The 24,301-nt window shown below is 43.6% G+C and overlaps 1 protein-coding gene across 1 annotated transcript in view; it reads left to right on the forward strand.

Annotated features, from left to right (window-relative positions):
* Positions 1-340: 340 nt before the first annotated feature.
* LOC126284600 (uncharacterized) overlaps positions 341-24,301 on the forward strand; it is a 51,302-nt gene continuing 27,341 nt past the window's right edge. Inside the window, exons 1-2 of the mRNA XM_049983647.1 lie at positions 341-529; positions 19,741-19,819. Coding sequence (XP_049839604.1) covers positions 458-529; positions 19,741-19,819 — 151 coding nt within the window. The 5' untranslated portion in view covers positions 341-457. The remainder of the gene's footprint in view (positions 530-19,740; positions 19,820-24,301) is intronic.

Raw genomic sequence — 24,301 nt, forward strand, 5'->3', positions numbered from 1 at the left:
TTTCTTCTTAATCCATGTGCAACAGCAAAAGTCGGAGTTAGAATAGGGGGCTTAGAGCATCATTTCCATATGAAGACTCTAGAAGAATTTAAATACACTGCTAGGCCCGGCACGTCGCACTGTCAGTACACGAGAAATGTAGGAGGAAGGACGTTCGTTTACAGACACGGACCGTAGTCCGCGTGCCGATCTTGGCGTCCTCGGTACGACAGCGCTCATTGGATGATTGCTGCGGCTAGGCTGGCTTTTGTTGTCACTTGCCGCAGAATAACACGGAGAAGGAGGGGGCGGGGGGAGGGGGGGGGAGGTCCAGAGAGATGAGAGCGGTGGCCGGCAGTGCGTATCTCTATCTGTGGCGAGCGCGTAGCACGCATCCCGGCAGATAGTAGCACGGCTATAAAACAAACGGCACAGCCGCCCGCTGCACGTCACATCGCGCCTCGCCGCCACATTCACGATGGCTGCTGCTGCTCGTCTCCTCCGTCTGCTGCCGCCGCTATTGTTGGCAGTCAGCTCCGTCCTCGCTGCGGTGAGTCCGTTCAAAAAATGGTTCAAATGGCTCTGAGCACTATGGGACTTAACATCTTAGGTCATCAGTCCCCTAGAACTTAGAACTACTTAAACCTAACTAACCTAAGGACATCACACAACACCCAGCCATCGCGAGGCAGAGAAAATCCCTGACCCCGCCGGGAATCGAACCCGGTAACCCGGGCGCGGGAAGCGAGAACGCTACCGCACGACCACGAGATGAGGGCGGTGAGTCCGTCATTAACGCCCTACGTAGCCTACGGCGAGACTTTGTGGAGAGAGAAAGACTACACGCGATGTTGGCTTCGGCATGAACCCGTTTCCAGAGCTTGTGTTCTGAATATTGTTATCCCCTTGTCCTGCAAACTATTGTCTCCTACCATATGACAGGCAAATAGAACGGCGTTTTCCAACCTTTTTGAGACCACACTAGATCAGATGTCATTCAGTACCTCCAACAAAAGCTGGGACCAATTAAAAATTGCATTATAAATAAAAATTAAGCCATATTTTTAAAGTGGTAAATTATTTATGATTGTTAATGTTCAGGCAAATACCACTCTCGCTACTTCTACGTTTTCCACTACATCAAGAAATAACGAGTCGGTAGGGTATTTTAGGGTATTTTGCTCTGTTTATTTCTTCTGGTGTCCTCCACTGCATGTCGTAAGTCATGCGCCAATTTAATTCGTTCTTTTATTTTCATTACTACCACGAGCGAAGCTCTATGTCTCAATCTCTGAGCTGTGAGTGATGAAATCGGTATTTTTAAGATTTCTTCAAATAACGGCAACTACTAATCACCTAATATCAGCGTAAATACTCCTGATACCAGTTTTGTTCCGTGAAAATCTCATTACAGTGTGTTGCCTTTTCGGCGTTCAAGAAACTGTACTTTCGATCGAAATACACTATCTGATAATACTGCTTTATTCACAGAAACTGGTCTTCGAACACTGATTATCCCACGTCAGCTATATAAATTACAAAAGCAGGTGCTACTAAAATTTGTTACTCATAACGAGTGATAACTAGTAGCACGGAACGGATCCGGAAATTTGTGGTAAGGTCTGATGGGACCAAACTGCTCAGGTCCTCGGTCCCTAAGCTTACTTACTATTTAATCTAACTTAAACTTACTTACGCTAAGGACGACACACACACACCCATGCCCAGGGAGGACTCGAACCTCCGACGGGGAGAGCCGCGCGGAACGTGACAAGACCCCCTAGGTCGCATGGCTGCCCCGCGCATCTGGCACTGGATGGACAGCGAAAGAAGTAAATAGAAAAGTAAAAATGCCGTTCAGTGCTCCTGGTAAATTAATTAAATTTTCAAACTACTGAACCGCAAAAGAAGTAAATAAAAAGTGAAGATGACCTTGAGTGCTCTTGGTAAACTAATTAAGTTTTCAGAATGATGCTTTTATCGTTTTTGAAACTGAATGTTTACAAAGGGTCCATACTACCAATTCTTATCATGACAGTAAGACATGGTCTTTGAACACGAAAGCCATTCAAACTTGGACGGTAGCTCACAGACCAGTGAAGAGATGTACGTTGCAAATTACGGAGAGAGTAATACAACTAAATGGATCAAGGAACATAGCTACGGTAGTGATGATAAAAAGTTGAGGTGGCCTGGATGGTAATCATGAAGCTGGATATAGGAAGTTACTTTCTTGATTCCAAGAAATAACAGAGGAATGGGAAGGAAGGGTAGGTAGATGACGATAGAAAATAAATGGAAGTATCAGGAATTCGTAGCGCTGAAGAATGTAGGGGACGTTTCATTACAGTAGCGGATGTCAAATGGCTGATAATCACTTATATATTAGAGTCTATTGCAATAGCGACAACAGAGATTTCTTGAGAAAATATTTCAAGATAGTCACTAAATAATAACAACCAATTTTGCTCTACCTCTCAGAAAGTTTCATTTTACACTCAGGTTGTAATTACCGCCAAACAGGAAACCACTAAGATAAAAGAAAATTCCTTGGGGTTACAGCTTGATAATAACTGGCAGGAGCATACCACAAAACTGCTGAAGCGCCTAAGCAACTCCCTATTTGCAGTGGGGATGCTGTCAGACATAGATGACAGAAATATCATATTGCAGTGCCTTTGTTATTCTGAATTGTGATGGGAGGTTCTTTTGGTCATGCACATATTTTCATTGTCATCATTTCTTTCCAAAGCTGATAGTTGCCCATATTCGCAATTGCGAAAACGTTTAATGTAGGTGATTTAAAATTGAAAATTTAGTGTACTTTGCTTACTATTATGTCGTCCAGGATCGTTATTACTGGTTTGATGCAGCCCGCCACGAATTCACGAATTCCTTTCCTGTGCTAACCACTTCATCTCAGAGTAGCACTTGCAACCTACGTCCTCAATTATTTGCTTGACGTATTCCAATCTCTGTCTTCCTCTACACCTCCCTCTAGTACCATGGAAGTCATTCCCTCATGTCTTAGCAGATTTCCTATCATCATGCCCCTTCTCCTTATCAGTGTTTTCCACATATTACTTTCCTCTCCGATTCTGCGTAGAACCTCCTCATTCCTTACCTTATCTGTCCACCGAATTTTCAACATTCGTCTATAGCACAACATCTCAAATGCTTCGATTCTCTTCTGTTCCGGTTTTCCCACAGTCCATGTTTCACTACCATACAATGCTGTACTCCAGACGTACATCCTCAGAAATTTCTTCCTCAAATTAAGGCCGGTATTTGATATTAGTAGACTTCTCTTGGCCAGAAATGCCTTTTTTGCCATAGCGAGTCTGCTTTTGATGTCTTCCTTGCTCCGTCCGTCATTGGTTATTTTACTGCCTAGATAGCAGAATTCCTTAACTTCATTCACTTCGTGACCATCAATCCTGATGTTAACTTTCTCGCTGTTCTCATTTCTACTACTACTCATTACCTTCGTCTTTCTCCGATTTACTCTCGGACCATACTGTGTACTCATTAGACTGTTCATTCCGTTCAGCAGATCATTTAATTCTTCTTCATTTTCACTCAGGATAGCAATGTCATCAGCGAATCGTATCATTGATATCCATTCACTTTGTATTTTAATTCCACTCCTGAACCTTTCTTTTATTTCCATCATTGCTTCCTCGATGTACAGATTGAAGAGTAGGAGCGAAAGTCTACAGCCTTGTCTTACACCCTTCTCAAAACGAGCACTTCGTTCTTGATCGTCCACTCTTATTATTCCCTCTTGGTTGTTGTACATATTGTATATGACCCGTCTCTCCCTATAGCTTACTCCTACTTTTTTCAGTATCTCGAACAGCTTGCACCATTTTATATTGTCGAACGCTTTTTCCAGGTCGACAAATCCTATGAACGTGTCTTGATTTTTCTTTAGCCTTGCTTCCATTATTAGCCGTAACGTCATAATTGCCTCTCTCGTGGCTTTACTTTTCCTAAAGCTAAACTGATCGTCACCTAACGCATTCTCAATTTTCTTTTCCATTCTTCTGTATATTATTCTTGTAAGCAGCTTCGATGCATGAGCTGTTAAGCTGATTGTGCGATAATTCTCGCACTTGTCAGCTCTTGCCGTATTCGGAATTTTGTGGATGATGTTTTTCCGAAAGTCAGATGGTATGTCGACAGACTCATATATTCTACACACCAACGTGAATAGTCGTTTTGTTGCCACTTCCCCTAATAATTTTAGAAACTCTGATGGAATGTTATCTATCCCTTCTGCCTTATTTGACTGTAAGTCCTCCAAAGCTCTTTTAAATTCCTATTCTAATACTGGATCCCCTATCTCTTCTAAATCTACTCCTGTTTCTTCTTCTATCACATCAGACAAATCTTCACCCTCATAGAGGCTTTCAATGTATTCTTTCCACCTAGCTGCTCTCTGCTCTGCATTTGACAGTGGAATTCCCGTTGCACTTTTAATGTTCCCGCCGTTGCTTTTAATGTCACCAAAGGTTGTTTTGACTTTCCTGTATGCTGAGTCTGTCCTTCCGAAAATCATATCTTTTTCGATGTCTTCACATTTTTCTTGCAGCCATTTCGTCTTAGCTTCCCTGCACTTCCTATTTATTTCATTCCTCAGCGACTTGTATTTCTGTATTCCTGCTTTTCCCGGAACATGTTTGTACTTCCTCCTTTCATCAATCAACTGAAGTATTTCTTCTGTTACCCATGATTTCTTCGCAGCTACCTTCTTTGTGCCTATGTTTTCCTTCCCAACTTCTGTGATGGCCCTTTTTAGAGATGTCCAGACCTCTTCAACTGTACTGCCTACTGCGCTATTCCTTATTGCTGTATCTATAGCGTTAGAGAACTTCAAACGTATCTCGTCATTCCTTAGAACTTTCGTATCCCACTTCTTTGCGTATTGATTTTTCCTGACTAATGTCTTGAACTTCAGCCTACTCTTCATCACTACTGTATGGTGATCTGAGTCTATATCTGCTCCTGGGTATGCCTTACAATCCAGTATCTGATTTCGGAATCTCTGTCCGACCATGATGTAATCTAATTGAAATCTTCCCGTATCTCCTGGCCTTTTCCAAGTATACCTCCTCCTCTTGTGATTCTTGAACAGGGTATTCACTATTACTAGCTGAAACTTGTTACAGAACTCAATTAGTCTTTCTCCTCTTTCATTCCTTGTCCCAAGCCCATATTCTCCTGTAACCTTTTCTTCTACTCCTTCCCTTACAACTGCATTCCAGTAGCCCATGACTATTAGACTTTCGTCCCCCTTTACATACTGCATTACCCTTTCAATATCCTCATAAACTTTCTCTATCTGTTCATCTTCAGCTTGCGACGTCGGCATGTATACCTGAACTATCGTTGTGGGTGTTGGTCTGCTGTCGATTCTGATTAGAACAACCCACTCACTGAACTGTTCACAGTAACACACCCTCTGCCCTACCTTCCTATTCATAACGAATCCTACACCTGTTATACCATTTTCTGCTGCTGTTGATATTACCCGATACTCATCTGACCAGAAATCCTTGTCTTCCTTCCACTTCACTTCACTGACCCCTACTATATCTAGATTGAGCCTTTGCATTTCCCTTTTCAGATTTTCTAGTTTCCCTACCACGTTCAAGCTTCTGACATTCCACGCTCCGACTCGTAGAACGTTATCCTTTCGTTATTTATTCAATCTTTTTCACACTATTTAACCTAAAGTATCCTAAGGACAAATACACACACCCATGCCCGAGGGAGGACTCGGATCTCCGCCGGGACCAGCCGAAACATGTAATACGACTTACTTGTGGTGTGAACTGAAGAACGTTCCAAAGAGGTCTAGTTAAGCAAATAGGGATCTGACAACTTTTTCGCAATATATCAATTCTTTAAAAGTTGATCCCCTTTTTGAAACCAACAGCCCAGTTCATAGAATCGATACTAAAAATAAGAATAATTTTCACAAAAATTTAAAGTCACTTAATGGGATCCAGAATGGTGTCCATTATTCAGGAACAGGCCTTCAGTAAATTTCCATCAGCTTAAAAAGTTTAATTAGTAATCAAGTACAGTTCAAAAGGAGAGTGAAAAATTTACTAACTCTATCTGCTCCACAGATGAATTTCTTATCAGAACCGACTGATGTTTATATGTCATTAATAATATCAAATAAGGCGATAGTTACATAAATCTAACTTCTGTATAAATTCAGAGCAGTAATGCGACTGATGTAGATAAGTGTTGTAAAATTATTTTTCTATTTCATATTGATGATTACAATAACCTGAAAATTATCATATGGGCCTCATTACAATGAACATTTATATGTTTTCTGATTAGTTTGTTTTAAAAGAAAATACACGATCCAGTCACATGAACGTGATCACCTGTCAAAATCCTGAATAATCAACATTTGCAGCACGGACGTGCAGGAAAACAATGAGATATTCTGGAACCATGGTGACACCAGTGCATGGACAACTCCACTAGGTTTCTCGATTGAGGGTCCAAAGTACGAGCAGCCCGCTCGAGATGATCCCACCAGAATCTTGCTTGGGTTCAACTCGGGGAGTTTGGTGGTCATAGGAACACAGTAAACTCATCCTTTTGCTCTTCAAAGTACGCAAGTACACTGTGAGCTGTATGACACGTTGCATTGTCCTGCTGGTAGATACTATTGTACTGAAATCACAAACCGCATGTAGAGATGGAAGTCCAAGGACAGATACACATTTCTGTTTATCCATTACACTTTCCATAATTACGAGATTACCCAGGGAATACCTCCTCAAGGACTGCCACCTTAACGGTGGTGGGGAGGTTTGTGTGTATCAGTGATCCACTGAGCTGTGCTGGCAGGAGCTATGCTCCCAGTAGGGTCACCCATGCCTGACAGGTCAGTTGGTGAGATTCCGGACAAAGTGTAGTCCCCCCAGGGGGCTCCTGTCTTGGGGGTTTGTGGGTGGCAACCACATGGGCCCTTAGCTAACATTACTTCCATTTACTTGTGTCAGGCTTCTTCTGCTTTCGTTCCTATCGACCTCCGTCGGCCAACTCTTACTCTTTCGGCTCCAATGGTATTAAGTTTCGAGGCCTGAGAGTGTCTCATTTCTCTTTTCTATTCTCCAGCAATCAAAGTCTGGCAAATGACCCTGGAGTCTGCTCAGGCTGCCGATACTTGTTTGCAGAAACAAAACTCTGGGAAATGTCCACTGAAATTTCAGAAATCAATCAGTCCTCAAGGATTTCACTGCAGCTCTGCCAACAAACCCTACTCCCATCTCCTTGAAGGCATGAGTCGTGAGACCCCTAGACAATGTATGATACACAGTGGATACAGGCTACAAAGCCAATGGGAGGTGATGAAAGGCGAACTTATTCCCGGCGCCTTTAAATAACCGGAACATATCGGCTACGGAAGACAACCCCGAAAGAAAATCCTGGTCCTCCTGGAAGGGGGTTGGTAACCAACTCTCAGAAAACACATACTCCCAGGGAATATCACGAAAACATTCCCCAGAGTATAACGCTCCCTCCCCCGGCCTGGATTCATACGAAGGTTATTGCAGGACAATACCCGCCAACGGCCATCTGTCCAATGGAGCGCACAACGTTATCATCTGGACAGGCCACCTGCCACCACTCCGTGGACGTCCAGTTGCAGTATCGGGGTACAAATTCCAGCCTTCGTGGTCAATGAACAACAGTCAACTTGGTGCACAAAAAAGGCGTTCGGTGCAGAGGCCCAGACGCAGCAATTTTCGCTCAACAGTCGCTGAGGAGACACTGTTGGTAGCCCCTTGGTTCATCTAGGGGGTCAGTTGATCAGCGGTTGTAGCTCTATTCGCCTGTACACATCTCCACAGCCGTCGTTCATCTACGTCATCTATGGGCCGTGGCGCATCACAGTTTCCCCAAAGCGGTTTTCGGTTAACACCATTTTGCAGTGCATGGTATGCTTCAAGCATTGCAGCACGCGAACAATTTACAAACTTAGCAATTTTGAAAAAGCTTCTACCCTTGGCCCGAAATCCAATGATCGTGACCTTTTGGAACTCAGGTAAATCGCTCCGTTTCTGTATAACTACAACGACTCCACTGTTTTCTGCATCCCCCCTAAACATTTTATATACCATCCACCTGCCGTCTGTTAGTGGTTATTGCACGATGACGTCGAACATGATGCTCCATTCAGTGTGACTGGACTGTGTATGTTTAAACTTTTTTAGTTATTCCGCGTCACTGAGGTCCACTTGACTTCAGATCTGCAGAAGATACATTACCATTTTTTTTAACGTTTCTTGTTTAATCTTCTTTTCTGAGACGTTCTACGTCCGGGAGGATTCCCCATCGGTCTGCTGGAATGAAAATTACTTCTAATCTGATACACATTTCCAGCGAAAAATGTGTCCACTTAGATGACAGATGCAACAATTACAAATTCACAGGGTAATGTACAAGGTTTTCCTTTAGAAAACGGGAGACATAATGTTTGCTGCCGTCGCTCAGTTACTTCACAGTATCCCATGAAGTCCATTCACAAATGTCAGTTGAACTTTTAAGTACTGTGGCCAACAACCGGTGTTTACATTGAAAAAAATCTGAATTTTTGTGAATGAATTATCTAAACAAACGGAGGATCTAGCTGCAGCTTATCGTTCTTTGTTAGTAAAATGCTGACGGCCGGATGTCTTTATCCACTGGACACAATACACTGAGGTGACACGAGTCATGGGATACCTGTCAATGTCGTGCCAGAACACTTTTTGCCCGGCATACTGCAGCAACTCGACGTGGCATAGACTCAACAAGAACTTGGAAGTCCTCTGCAGAAGTATTGAGACCTTCTGCTCCTATAGGCGTCCATAACTGCCAAAAGCTTGTTGGTGCAGGATTTTGTGCGCGGTGTGCCATGAAAGCTAGATGGGATTCATTTCGGGAGATTTGGGTAGCCAAACCGTTCGCTCGAATTGTCCAGTATATTCTTCAAACCAATTGCGAACAATTGCAACCAGGTGAAAAATGGTTCAAATGGCTCTGAGCACTATGCGACTAAACATCTGAGGTTATCAGTCCCTAGAACTTAGAACTAATTATACCTAACTAACCTAAGGACATCACACACATCCATGCCCGAGGCAGGATTCGAACCTGCGACCGTAGAGGTCGCTCGGCTCCAGACTGTAGCGCCCAGAACCGCACGGCCACTCCGGCCGGCGCAACCAGGTGACATGGAGCATTGTTATCCATACACATTCCACCGTTGCTTGGAAACAGGAAGTCCATGAATGGTTGTAAATGTTCTCAGTTGGCTCAGCCGGACCAGAGAACCCAGTCCATTCCACGTAAGCGCGTTCGCGCGCGCATACCCACTCGCCCACTCCCCCCCCCCCCCCTCCCGCCCACACACACACACACACACATTATGAAGCCACCACCAGCTAGCACAGCGCCTTGTTGACAACTTGGGACCATGGCTCGTAGGGGTCTATGCCACGCTCGAACCCTACCATCAGACCTTACCACTGATATCGGGACTCACCTTACCAGGCCTTGGTTTTCCAGTAGTCTAGGGTTCAACTCTACGGTCACGAGCCCAGGGGACGCACTGCAGACGATGTCGTTTTGCTAGCAAAGGCACTCGCGTATGTCGTCTGCTACCATAACCATTTAATGCCAAATTTCACCACACTATCCTAACGGATACGCTTGTTGTATGTCCCACATAGATTTCTGCAGTGATTTCACGCAATGTTGTTTGTCTGTTCACAATGAAAACTCTATGCAGTCACCGTTGCTCTCGATCAGTAATTTAAGAACGATGACCACAGCTTGTCCGTGGTGAGATGTAATGCATTAAATTTCGTATTCTCGACACACTTTTGACGCTGTGGAGGTATATTGCATTCCCTGACAATTTCCGAACTGCTATATCAAATGTGTATCGCTCCAAAATAAAATTCCTTGTTCAAAGTATCTTAACTCCCTTGTGCGGTCATATTGACGTCTGTAGCCTTTTCGTATGATAATCACGCAAGTACAAACGATAGTGCCACCAAAGCATTGCCATCTGTGTGTATGATGCCGCTATCCATGATTTTTTCACCTCAGTGTGTTTCGGCAAGCGACGACGTTGTGAGCATCAGGTGCGCCGACAAAGTCATTGCCCAGAATCTGGCGCAAGCTTGTATCTCCTCCTGAGCCCCTCCCTCTTACCTCATTATTTTCTGATGAATGTGCTACATGTCTAAAATACGAGGAACGCGGTTTTCTGATCTAAGGAAGATGAGATGGGCCGGGATGTTATCACGATACCTGGCCACTTCCAACAACTGTGTGTTGAATAATCTAATCCCATCTGACTCAAAGCCGGCAGAAGACGTAGAATTGGTTTGGACCTTTTTGAAGCATCGTACTGTGGCGCCCCGTAATACACTGAAGTGCCAATGAAACCAGTACAGGTATGCCTATTCATATACAGAGATACGTAGCAGGTAGAATACGGCGCTGCGGTCGGCATCGCCTATATAAGACAACAAGTGTCTGGAGCAGATGTTAGATCGGTTACTGCTGCTACAATTACAGGTTATCAAGACTGAAGTAAGTTTGAACGTGGTGTTATAGTGGAGCACGAAGAATGGGACACGGCATCTCAGAGGTAGCGATGAAGTGGGGATTTCCCCGTACGACCATTTCACAACAGTACCGTTAATATTAGGAAGCCGGTGAAACATCTGATCTCCGACATCGCTGCGGTCGGTAAAAGAGCCTGTAAGAACAGTACCAACGACGACTAAAGAGAATCATTCAACATGACAGAAGAGGAACCCTTCTGCAAAGTGCTGCAGATTTCAGTGCTAGGCTATTAACAAGTCTCAGCTTGGTGAACCAGCCAACGAACCATCATCGATATGGGCTTTCGGAGCCGAAGGGCCACTTGTATACCCTTTATGACTGCTTGACACAGAGCCTTACGTCTCGCCTGGACCGGTCAACACCGTCATTGGACTGTTGATGACTGGAAACATGTTGCTTGGCCAGGCGAGTCTCGTTTCAAATTGTATCGAGCGGATGGAAGTGTACGGGTTCGGAGACAACTTCATGAATCCATGGGCCCTGAATGTCAGCAGGGGACTGTTCAGGATGGTGGAGGCTCTGTAAAGGTGTGGGGCGTGCGCAGTTGGAGTGATATCGGACCCCTAATACGTCCAGATAAAACCGAGAGGTGATAAATAAGTAAGCATCATTTCATGTCCATTGTGCATTCCGACGGACGTGGGCAATTCCAGAAGGACAAATCGACACGCCTCACGTCCAGAATTGCTACAGAGCGGCTCCAGGAACACTCTTCTGAGTTGAAACACTTCCTCTGGCCAGCAAACTCCCAGACATGGACATTATTGAATATATCTGGGATGCCTTCCAACGGGCTGTTCAGGATTCGTGGTGTCAGTACTCTCCAGCACTTCTTTAGAGATTAGTCGAGTCCACGACACGCCGTGTTGGGGCACTTCTGCTTGCTCGCGGGGCCCTACATTATATTATGTACCAATTTCTATGGCTCTTCATTGTAAACCAAGGACTGGGTGGATTGTGTAAGGTACGATTTTGCACATGTGTGGGTAGATCCACTGGGTGCAGAGCTTTTATTTGTAAGGACTCCGGTGTATAACATGCATCTACTGTTTTGATATACGGATACCATAACTTCTCGGACACACCGTGGAACTACTGCATCTAAATCTGTATCTACAGGAAATATAGGAGATTGCGTTTTTCAGGTAGGAGTGAAGATCATTTATATTTCCATCGATGCCTACGTCTACATTCGTACTCAGCTGATTAACGTGAAGTGCGTGGCAGAGAGTACTTCCCATTTTACCACATATTGTAGTTTCTTCCCTTTTGATTTGCGTATGTAGCGGGTCTATGGCCAGAATTACTGCTTAAATGGCTCAGAGCAGTGGTGCACGTGGAGCAGTGCATAAACTGCCAATATCTGAACGGAATTTTCTTTCAGACGTCGAAGTAAATTTGCTCGACGAAGACAACAGTTGACTTATATTTGACGTTTTACATGTGAACTTAACCAAGAGGTTTTTATTTATTGTTACGTGTGCATATATACGTAGTTTTCTGCAGACTACTATGATTTTTAAAAAAATAATTGTACATTTTCACCTCTTCTTGTGTTATACTATTCGGTTGGTTGCCTTTAAAATGATACTTTCTACTAAAATTAGTCGTCAATGAGGCGTTTACTCAAAATAACTTATGGTGGTAACATGAATTTCGTCCAGTTATGGACTGTAATCTCCATATCTTCACACGCGTTCGTAAAAGGTGGGGATGGGGGGGAAAGGGGGAGGAGCAGCGCCCGTGACGCATTCTGCGATCAAAAGTGTAGGCTTTTCATTTGTACCGGAATCCTGGTTTATTTCTGGAATTCTCTGTGATTCTACTTAATCGAGTGTATTGTTTTCTCAGCATTACATTTCCGAGAGTCATAGGAAAACAGGTGTTTGCCGCGTTTCGTTGATTTAATTGCCATGTGATGTGTTTGAGATTCAAAGGAAGTTCTGGGTTTGCTAGATTTGAAACGAATGTTCTGTAAGTAGGCTGTTTAGGTTTTTATGCTCGTAAAGTTGTGCTGTGTGCAGTCTGTGGGTGGTTTGCATTGTTGGAATTTGCTATTGTACTGTTGGACAGTTGACTGTTAACAGCGCGTAGCGTTGCGCAGTTGGAGGTGAGCCGCCAGAAGTGGTGGATGTGGGGAGAGAAATGGCGGAGTTTTGAGAGCGGATGATCTGGACGTGTGTCCATCAGAGACAGTAAATTTGTAAGACTGGATGTCATGAACTGCTATATATTATGACTTTTGAAGTCTATTATGGTAAATACATTGTTTGTTCTGTATCAAAATCTTTCATTTGCTAACCATGCCTATCAGTAGTTAGTGCCTTCAGTAGTTTGAATCTTTTATTTAGCTGGCAGTAGTGGCGCTCGCTGTATTGCAGTAGTTCGAGTAACGAAGATTTTTGTGAGGTAAATGATTTGTGAAAGGTATAGGTTAATATTAGTCAGGGCCATTCTTTTGTAGAGATTTTTGAAAGTCAGATTGCGTTGCGCTAAAATATTGTGTCAGTTTAGTGTTCATCAGAATAGGTAAAGAGCGAAATGTCTGAGTACGTTCAGTCCTGCTCAGTTGTTTGAAAATCAAATAATGTAAGAGGTTTATCAGCACAGTCATTCATACGTTTTCTAAGGGGATGTTTCAGTTTTTACATCGTCTTTTATGTAGGTTAGCAACTACCATTTCTGCCAAACTCACTCTCGTTTCTTTCTTCATGTTCTTCTCGCCTTTGTTGAACACCTTTCTTGTAATAGTATCATGACCAAAAATGGCATTGTCTCTGATGTCTCTCGGGAAGATCGAGCCCGGTGCAGAAGGTCCTCTTTCACCTTAAGAGCACATTGCGTGAGTAATGACAAACAGAGATACGCTCAGTAGCATGTGGTGAACAGGCAGTACAAACAGATACGGCGGCACCTAGCAACAGCTGACCAATTCAGCCTCGTAGTTCAGATTTCACGTCAAGCTTCAAAATCTGCACAGGGGTTCATAAGGTCTCAGCATTTGCACTGTCGGCACCTCATACTACAAAATGTTCTTCGCAGTACAGGTATTTGATTTATTATCTTCTGAGGCTTGTTTCAAACAGCTGAATGTGCAACAGCAAAAACAAAAGATGCATTCTCCGGTCTGCCAGTACGTTTGCCAGCATAGCCGCCACAGGAATCTCTTTAGTTTGAGCTGAATATTGAAGAAATTATATTAGATTAGATTAATTTTTCATTCCATAGACCCATAATAGAGACAAAAATGTAATTAGAAAAACTTGATTTTCATTAATTTTAATGAACCTCGGTCAATAAACAGTAAAATTATGTACATGAATTAAATTTAAACTTCTAATATTTACAGGTTTAATACTTACATCTGCTTTCATTAAATCCATCATTCAGACATTTGCTAGTTTCTTGGCTATTACAACCAAGTATTGTCAAAAATGAAAGTAAATTATTCATTTCAGTGATCCTCAGTTAAGAACGGTAAGATTATGTACAAGATTTAAAATTAAACTTCCATTATTTACAGACTTAAGACTTCCATCTGCTTTCCATACATTCATCATTCACACAGTAGGTAGTTACTTGGCTGTTAAAACCAAGTATTGTCAAAAATTAAAGTATAACAAATTTACATTAAAATGGTCTACTGCACTTGTTGAGAAACTCATGGATGGAATAGAAGGAGTTGGCCACCAAAAATTCTTTTGAATTATGTTTAAATTGTGCCTTGTCTGAAACTAAACTCTTAAAGGTTGCTGGTAACTTATTGAAAATATGCGTTGCTGAATACCGGACTCCTTTCTGGGCAAGAGTAAGTGATTTTAAATCTTTATGTATATTGTTCTTATTCCTAATATTGGTAATGTGTACTAAGCAGTTAGTTGGAAAAAGAGACGTATTATTTACAACAAACTTCATTAAGGAATAAATATACTGAGAAGCTGTGGTTAATATGCCCAATTCTTTGAATAGGTCTCGACATGATGTTCTTGTAATTACACTACTCATTACTATTATTATTCGCTTCTGTACTCTAAAACTCTTTCTCTGTTTGTGGAGTTACCAAAAATGGTTCAAATGGCTCTGAGCACTATGGGACTTAACATCGATGGTCATCAGTCCCCTAGAACTTAGAACTACTTAAACCTAACTAGCCTAAGGACATCACACAACACCCAGCCATCACGAGGCAGAGAAAATCCCTGACCCCGCCAGGAATCGAACCCGGGAACCCGTGCATGGGAAACGAGAACGTGTGGAGTTACCCCAAAATGTGATACCATATGACATAATGGAGTTAAAATAAGCAAAATATGCCAGTTTTTTATATTTATATCTCCTATGTCTGACATCATTCGCACTGCAAACACAGATTTGTTTAGGCGCTTTAGCAGTTCGTTAGTATGAATTTATTATCAAGTTGTAATCCCAAGAATTTTACACTCTCAATTTCTCCATGTCATCATATTTTATACACACATCAGAAGGAAATCTCTTGAATGTTCTGAACTGCATATGGTGGGTTTTTTCAAAGTTTAATGACAGTGAATTGGCTATGCACCACTTATTAATGTTAGTAAAAATTTGATTAGCTGCCATTTCTAAGTGGACCTTGAAGAGGTAGTAGTTGTGCTCTCTGTGTATCGTCGAAATAAAAAGAGAACGTAGAAAAGGAAGTTCTGGGTACATCCCTTCGTTGATGATCGTGAAGTAAGCAGGCTATTTCACATGCTACATAATGGTTTAAGAAATTACAGTGAAATTTTTCAATTACGGTACATTAGAATGTTAGTGCGAGCTAGTGGAGAACTACAGAAACAAACTGAATAAAACGGACACAATTTTAGACATCTCACCGGAACAAGGGATTTTCGAGACCCCACTAATCAGTAGAAAATTATTGTTATTTATGACATTTACAGCTTTTTGTTGTAATTGTATACATACACATCACCTTTTAGTTGTCCGCCCCAATAGCTGAGTGGTCAGCGTGGCTGATGGCCGTCCTACGGGCCCGGGATCAATTCCCGGCCGGGTCGGAGATTTTTATCCACTCAGGGACTGGGTGTTGTGTTGTCTTCATCATCATTTCATCCCCATCCGGCTCGCAGGTTGCCCAATGTGGCGTCGAATGTAATAACATCTGCACCAAGGGGGCTCCACAAGGGGCCTCCTGGCCAATGACTCCAAACGTTCATTTCCGTTTACCTTTCAGTTTTTATTTGAAAAGTGCTCTGTTCTAAAATAAAATCCAATATTAGAAAAAAACAGGAAACCAGCCTCCTCTCTTAAAATTATTCGAGGGTGAAGTATCGGCTCCATTAATATCACCTGATGCAACAAGAAATATAGTGTTGATATTTTTGACTGGAAGGATATTGAAGAAAACATCCATAACCCAGATAGTATTGTATGTTAACCGGGGACCTAGAAACGACGGAGAGGCTCCTCCCCGTCGCAGCCACAGTGGTCCACAACCCCACGACGACTACCGCAGTCCACTTCATCCCTCTGCCGCCTCACACCGAACCCAGGGTTATTGTGCGGTTCGGCCCCCGGTGGACACCCCAGGGAACGTCTCACACCAGACGAATGTAACCCCTATGTTTGCGTGGTAATGGGGGCGTACGTGTACATGGAGAACTTGTTTGCGCAGCAATCGCCGACACAGTGTGAGGCGAAATAAGGGGAACCAGCCCGCATTCTGCGAGTCAGATGGAAAACCACCTAAAAACCATGCACAGACTGGCCGGTTCATCGGACCTCGACACAAATGCGCAGGGCAGATTCGTGCCGGGGACGAGGCGCTCTTTCCCGGCCGCAAAGCGGTGCGTTAGACCGCACGGCCGACCGGGAGGACTAACCCAGATAGTAATGGACTTTCTCTGTGCTGTAAAGTTTTTGTGAGTGGAGCATCAATAACAGATTGTGCGGCAATTGAGAATCCATAATTTCCACGTTCTCCAGCTAACCAGTGCAATGAATGTGCAGTTTGAATTGATTGTAATGTGAAGGGACGTATTCTTCGAACTGGGATTCATTTATATACGCATCATTCACAAGAAACTTTCTTTCAATTAACAGTTTTCATATCTCTGGTCTCATCTGAGTCTCACTTATAAAAGGTTCAGTATCGAAACTATCCATAGCTCACACATGCAATTCGAATAAAGCGGCAGGTACCTTGTGGTAGCCCTGCTATTGTCTTGTTGCTAGACTGGCCATAAGCCGCCGTGCCTTTCATTGGTAGCACTGCCCGGCCGGCAGCAGGGGGGGGTCTACTGGCAGAGCTGCCACATTCAGGTAAATGACAAGTATGTAAGTAAAGGCATTAGTGAGTTCCAAGCGTTCTGTCAGGTATTTCTGCCAGCAGACTTGTCGTGTCAGTCCAGTGTTGTAGGGTCCTTAGGCTGAATGAACAGAGCCTTGAGAGTTGCATAAGAGCTGCACTCCGTAGAAGACATGCCTCCAAACCTCTGCGTAGAAGACATGCCTCCAAACCTCTGCTATACAGGGTGTTACAAAAAGACGGCCGGTGTGGCCGTACGGTTCTAAGCGCTTCAGCTTGGTCGCAGGTTCGAATCCTGCCTCGGGCATGGATGTGTGTAATGTCCTTAGTATAGTTAGGTTTAAGTAGTTCTAAGTTCTAGGGGACTGATGATCTCAGAAGTTAAGTCCCATAGTGCTCAGAGCCATTTGAAGCATTTTTTGTTACAAAAAGGTAAGGCCAAACTTACAGGAAACATTCCTCACACACAAATAAAGAAAAGATGTTATGTGGTCATGTGTCCGGAAACGCTTAATTCCCATGTTAGAGCTCATTTTAGTTTCGTCAGTATGTACTGTACTTCCTGGATTCACCGCCAGTTGGCCCAATTGAAGGAAGGTAATGTTGACTTCGGTGCTTGTGTTGACATGCTACTCATTGCTCTACAGTACTAGCATCAAGCACATCAGTACGTAGCATCAACAGGTTAGTGTTCATCACGAACGTGGTTTTGCAGTCAGTGCAATGTTTGCAAATGCGGAGTTGGCAGATGCCCATTTGGTGTATGTATTAGCACGGGGCAATAGCCGTGGCGCGGTACGTTTGTATCGAGACAGATTTCCAAAACGAAGGTGTTCCGACATGAAGACGTTCGAAGCAATTGATCGGCGTCTTAGGGAGCACGGAACATTCAAGCCTATGACTCGCGACTGGGGAACACCTAGAACGACGAGGACACCTGCAATGGACGAGGCAATTCTTCGTGCAGTCGACGATAACCCTAATATCAGCGTCAGAGAAGTTGCTGCTGTACAAGGTAACGTTGACCACGTCACTGTATGGAGAGTGCTACGGGAGAACCAGTTGCTTCCGTACCATGTATAGCGTGCGCAGGCACTATCAGCTGCTGATTGGCCTCATCGGGTACACTTCTGCGAATGGTTCATCCAACAATGTGTAATCCTCATTTCAGTGCAAATGTTCTCTTTACGGATGAGGCTTCATTCCAACGTGATCAATTTTCACAATCAACATGTGTGGGCTGACGAGAAACCGCACGCAATTGTGCAGTCACGTCATCAACACAGATTTTCTGTGAACGTTTGGGCATGCATTGTTGGTGATCTCTTGATTGGGCCCCATGTTCTTCCACCTACGCTCACGGAGGAGATTTTGAACATTTCCTGTAACAAAGCGTTTGAAGTCACCCTGGTACGTTCTGTTGCTGTGTGTTTCCATTCCATGATTAATGTGATTTGAGCAGAAGTAATAAAATGAGCTCTAACATGGAAAGTAAGCGTTTCCGGACACATGTCCACATAACATGTTTTCTTTCGTTGCGTGTGAGGAATGTTTCCTGAAAGTTTGGCCGTACCTTTTTGTAATACCCTGTATGGAGTTAACTGACGTTTCAAAGTGCAGCCTCGAAACTATCTACTACCGATATGACAAACATCACTCCCTCTAACAATAAGCAACTGCAAAAACACTGGCTGATAACTTAAGTGTGCATGGGAAATATTGGGAATATGACATTTTAAATTCTGTAATCCATTATGGATACGCATTTCAATACAAACCTAAGACAAAAAGAAAACGCACCACGAAGGAATTATCCGAATGGAACAGAAATCTATAGATATGATGTACATGTACAGAAAATATTACAATTTCAGAAAAATGGGATGATTTATTCAAGAGAAAGTGCTCCACAAACTCAACAAGTCAATAATGCGTTGGTCCGCATATGACCCTTATGCAAGAAGTTATTCGGCTTGGTATTGATTGGTAGAATTGTTGGATGTCCTCTTGTGGGATATGGTGCCAAATTCTGCTAAACTGATACGCTACATCGTCCAAATTACGAGCTAGGTAGAGCGCCCTGCCCATAATGCTACAAACGTTCTCAGTTGGGGAGAGATCTGGAGATCTTGCTGGCCAAGATAGGCTTTATAAAGCAGGAAGACAAGCAGTATAAACTCTCAACGGGTGCGAGCGGGCATTATCTTACTTCACTGTAAGCCCAAGGCAGCTTGCCACGAAGGTCAACAAAACGAGGCTTCGGCGGATCGCTCTGCTGTAAGGATGACAACCAAATAGTCCTGCTATGCTGCTATGAAACGAAATGACAAAATAGGTTGCTATCCCAAGTAGTCTTCAGTGATGAATCCAGCCGCGAATTGGGCCACGACGACCAACGAAGACACAGTTAGTGACCTGAAATGAATACTGTTACAGCTGCACGATAACAGGCATCTTGCTCAGATAATTTATATACATATTCTTTGTCATTCGTTAGAGTAATGGGTACAATGGAATTAATCTGCAAGAAAATTTAACGCGTGTGGAAATAGTGGTTCTTACTCATTTCAAAGAGATTATTTTTCCTTCAACATAGCTTCGTGCTGTAAAATCCAACTGTGACAAAATATGATTACACTTTGAATAGTTCCTAACTGTATCTTCCTGAGGAGTGAGGTATGTCTTCACGCATGCGAAACGAGTTTCCTCTCGTAGGGACAACGTCGCAGTTAAATTTGATACCACGAATAAAGTACTTCCTGTATTTAAATTTTAAACAAAAGTTAAATATAACTTATCTAGTACGTCTCTTTTTTCAGCCATCCATCACATCGGAAGAGATGAGGACCGACATCATGGTGATTCAACAGTGCAACGAAACGCACCCTGTTCCGCTTAGTAAGTACATCATAACCAACAACTTATCTGCAACATCAACATAACGAAACTCATCTGCATGTACTTAAAAACAATCGTGTTTCCGACATAAGTGAGGACATTATTCCTAAACCACCGTCTAACCGAATGGAAAAAATCTGGATTTTTTTTGAGGTTATTAAGTTCTTTCACTAGTTATCTAAAAGTAATTAGTGCTTATTCCTATTTATAATTCCCTTTGTGTTGCGGCATCCTATAATCATAAATTGTGACTCTTGCTTTCTAGTCGTGACTTTCAATCAAAATTACTTTAATGGTCTCTTTTCGAGTCATATTGTAAATTTTGTGTTATGGACCCATGATCTAGAGCTGCAGCTGAACGTATTCGATCAGTGAACTGACCACATTCCACAAGAAAACAAAGAAGACTTAGTAAACTTTCCCATAGATACAATTTGAAAATTGGCATGCGATACCTGCATACAACCAATGTCAAAAACCGACGAAAAAACAGATCGAAAAAACGAAGACAACAAAAGAAAGAAGTAGGGGTGTCTTTGACTAGTAATCAAAACGTTCTGTGTCCTGGGTTCGAGCACATACACATTCGGTATACGCAGTCACCTTGTCAAACAGGAAGAAGCAGCGGACAGAGTTTCAGGGTAGTCTCTTATGATTTGGGTGGGAAACTGCCCTTAAAGGCGGAAGAGTCAGCAATTATTACGGTATGATAATGCAGAAGACAATGGAACCACGGCATTAAATAGACACATAGTTAATTCACAGGACACGTGGTCTTTAACGGAAAAATTGTCGTGATAGTCCATTGGCAAAAGTTTCCCATTAGTCTTCCATTCGGATCTCCGGGGAGGGACTACCTACGTGGAGGCTGAAAGGTATGTACTAAGGTCTGATCAGGGTAGCTCAAGAAAATAAAGTCAAAAGTTACCAATCCCAAGGTGGATTGAGTATAGTATCTTTGAGTAGGAGGATCTTTGATGGTTAAGAGAGCAGAACGAGCGCAGTAAAAAACTGGGGAGTCGCAGCTAGGTGCACAGAGGAAGCAGACATGTGGTGACAGCTTTAAGGAGGGATTCGCACTATCCATTTTTTCCGGTTGCACACTGAGCAGACTTTAGCACGTTAATGGGAGAAGCTATATAATGATTTCATAGAGGGTTTCGTTAAATAATGTTCAGAGTGGGATTGTATGTCTAAGTTTTGACGCAGTAATCGTTTTGTAAAATTTTTTTAGAGTGATTCGTGCTACAAAAATGTTGGAAATGGTAGTTTTGTATATGACTTAAATTTTTAAGAATATATATATATATACTCCTGGAAATTGAAATAAGAACACCGTGAATTCATTTTCCCAGGAAGGGGAAACTTTATTGATACATTCCTGGGGTCAGATACATCACATGATCACACTGACAGAACCACAGGCACATAGACACAGGCAACAGAGCATGCACAATGTCGGCACTAGTACAGTGTATATCCACCTTTCGCAGCAATGCAGGCTGCTATTCTCCCATGGAGACGATCGTAGAGATGCTGGATGTAGTCCTGTGGAACGGCTTGCCATGCCATTTCCACCTGGCGCCTCAGTTGGACCAGCGTTCGAGCTGGACGGGCAGACCGCGTGAGACGACGCTTCATCCAGTCCCAAACATGCTCAATGGGGGACAGATCCGGAGATCTTGCTGGCCAGGGTACTTGACTTACACCCTCTAGAGCACGTTGGGTGGCACGGGATACATGCGGACGTGCATTGTCCTGTTGGAACAGCAAGTTCCCTTGCCGGTCTAGGAATGGTAGAACGATGGGTTCGATGACGGTTTGGATGTACCGTGCACTATTCAGTGTCCCCTCGACGATCACCAGAGGTGTACGGCCAGTGTAGGAGATTGCTCCCCACACCATGATGCCGGGTGTTGGCCCTGTGTGCCTCGGTCGTATGCAGTCCTGATTGTGGCGCTCACCTGCACGGCGCCAAACACGCATACGACCATCATTGGCACCAAGGCAGAAGCGACTCTCATCGCTGAAGACGACACGTCTCCATTCGTCCCTCCATTCACGCCTGTCTCGACACCACTGGAGGCGGGCTGCACGATGTTGGGGCATGAGCGGAAGACGGCCTAACGGTGTGCGGGACCGTAGCCCAGCTTCATGGAGACGGTTGCGAATGGTCCTCGCCGATACCCCAGGAGCAACAGTGTCCCTAATTTGCTGGGAAGTGGCGGTGCGGTCTCCTACGGCACTGCGTAGGATCCTACGGTCTTGGCGTGCATCCGTGCGTCGCTGCGGTCCGGTCCCAGGTCGACGGGCACGTGCACCTTCCGCCGACCACTGGCGACAACATCGATGGACTGTGGAGACCTCACGCCCGACGTGTTGAGCAATTCGGCGGTACGTCCACCCGGCCTCCCGCATGCCCACTATACGCCCTCGCTCAAAGTCCGTCAACTGCACATACGGTTCACGTCCACGCTGTCGCGGCATGCTACAGTGTTAAAGACTGCGATGGAGCTCCGTATGCCACGGCAAACTGGCTGACACTGACGGCGGCGGTGCACAAATGCTGCGCAGCTAGCGCCATTCGACGGCCAACACCGCGGTTCCTGGTGTGTCCGCTGTGCCGTGCGTGTGATCATTGCTTGTACAGCCCTCTCGCAGTGTCCGAAGCAAGTATGGTGGGTCTGACACACCGGTGTCAATGTGTTCTTTTTTCTATTTCCAGGAGTATAATATATATTGAGATCAACATTGTGCTTAAATCTAACAGCCTGAATCATAAAATCATAATATACATCCTTTGCTTGTACTGAGTACTGAATATGAAAATGAGTAGTAAAGTAAAATTACCCACAATTAGACTGGCAATGGCAAGGAAAGCGTTTCTGAAAAGAGAAATTTGTTAACATCGAGTATAGATTTAAGTGTCAGCAAGTCATTTCTGAAACTATTTGTATGGAGTGTAGCCATGTATGGAAGTGAAACATGGACAATAAATAGTTTGGACAAGAAGAGAATAGAAGCTTTCGAAATGTGGTGCTACAGAAGAATGCTGAATATTAAATGGGTAGATCACATAACTAATGAGGAAGTATTGAATAGGATTGGGGAGAAGAGACGTTTGTGGCACAACTTGACCAGAAGAAGGGATCGGTTGGTAGGACATGTTCTGAGGCATCAAGGGATCACCAATTTAGTATTGGAGGGCAGCGTGGAGGGTAAAAATCGTAGAGGGAGACCAAGAGGAATACAGTAAGCAGATTCAGGAGGACGTAGGTTGCAGAAGGTACTAGGAAGCTTGCACAGGATAGAGTAGCATGGGGAGCTGCATCAAACCAGTCTCAGGACTGAAAACCACAACAACCCACAAATGAGGCCTCTATGCAATATATATGTGCAGTTTATGGTTTGAAATCGATTTTGGTGTTACTGAAGTTATTAGTCAAAGTTAACTAATTTTATTCCATTGCACAACTGGCATTATTCAAGCCAAGATATAATTTCATTTAGTAAACATCAGGGCCAAAAGTTAATTTTTCAGCACCATCTTAATGCCATTGCACAAAAAGCATTATACTCTTAAATTTGATTGCTGAGTCAAATACATGTTTCATTATTGGCAAAATGGACTTGTGTCCCAGGCAATCATGGAGGGCAAATTCCCGCGTTTTCTATCGTAACTGTGATTGGCTTGCTCATGGAATAGCTCCGTGACGTAGCAAAATCGGCGCAGAAATTGGCGCCACGAATCTCCATTGGTGGAATGGTAGTGCTTCGGCAATAGAGCGAAATTTTCCGCCAGTTTTCGAGTTGCTAATTGGAACGTTTAACCACGGCCACTGTCGTGGGTGCGGGAATGTTCTATGTTCGGTTTGTATGGGAGCTCTTGAGAGGGTCGGCTCTCGCCTTTCGGTCAGAGTAGGTTACAAGACTAAGCCCTCGCTGCTCTGGACAGCCTGCCTTCCGTTGGCTGTCTAACATACTTTCACTTAATTGTAACTGTTTGACGAAGTTGCTGAAGTTTCGACTTCAACTTAACTTTCCGAGTACAGTTGGTAACTGAGCGTTTTGCGTACAAGCGGCCTATGTTGTCTGTCTTGAGTAGTTTTGGCTAAAGTTGACTGTATCGGAGTTACTATGTAACTTCGCTTGTTAAAATCAATCACTGTATCGTCAGTGATTGTATGGCGGGCCTTCTCCGTCTTCCTCAGAGGCGCATTTGTATTGATAGGAAGTCTTTAGTCTGGAACAACCAGACCAGGATAATTTATTTCGGGCTATACTCGCGACATTATCTTCACCACGACGGGACTCGAAGCAACCAGCCATCGCTTCTGGTACGCCAGATCGTGTCCTTGCAGTTAAGAAGACAGCTTGGTAATGTATGTCCGCAGCATCGGCAGATTAGGGAATTTGCTCTATGATAATCAGAGCTCAGCAGAACGCGCCTGTTCCCATCTTTTCTTATGTGGTTCTGTCTTG

This window comes from Schistocerca gregaria, chromosome 8 (genome assembly GCF_023897955.1).
Source record: "Schistocerca gregaria isolate iqSchGreg1 chromosome 8, iqSchGreg1.2, whole genome shotgun sequence".
NCBI classification, from domain to species: Eukaryota; Metazoa; Arthropoda; class Insecta; order Orthoptera; family Acrididae; genus Schistocerca; species Schistocerca gregaria.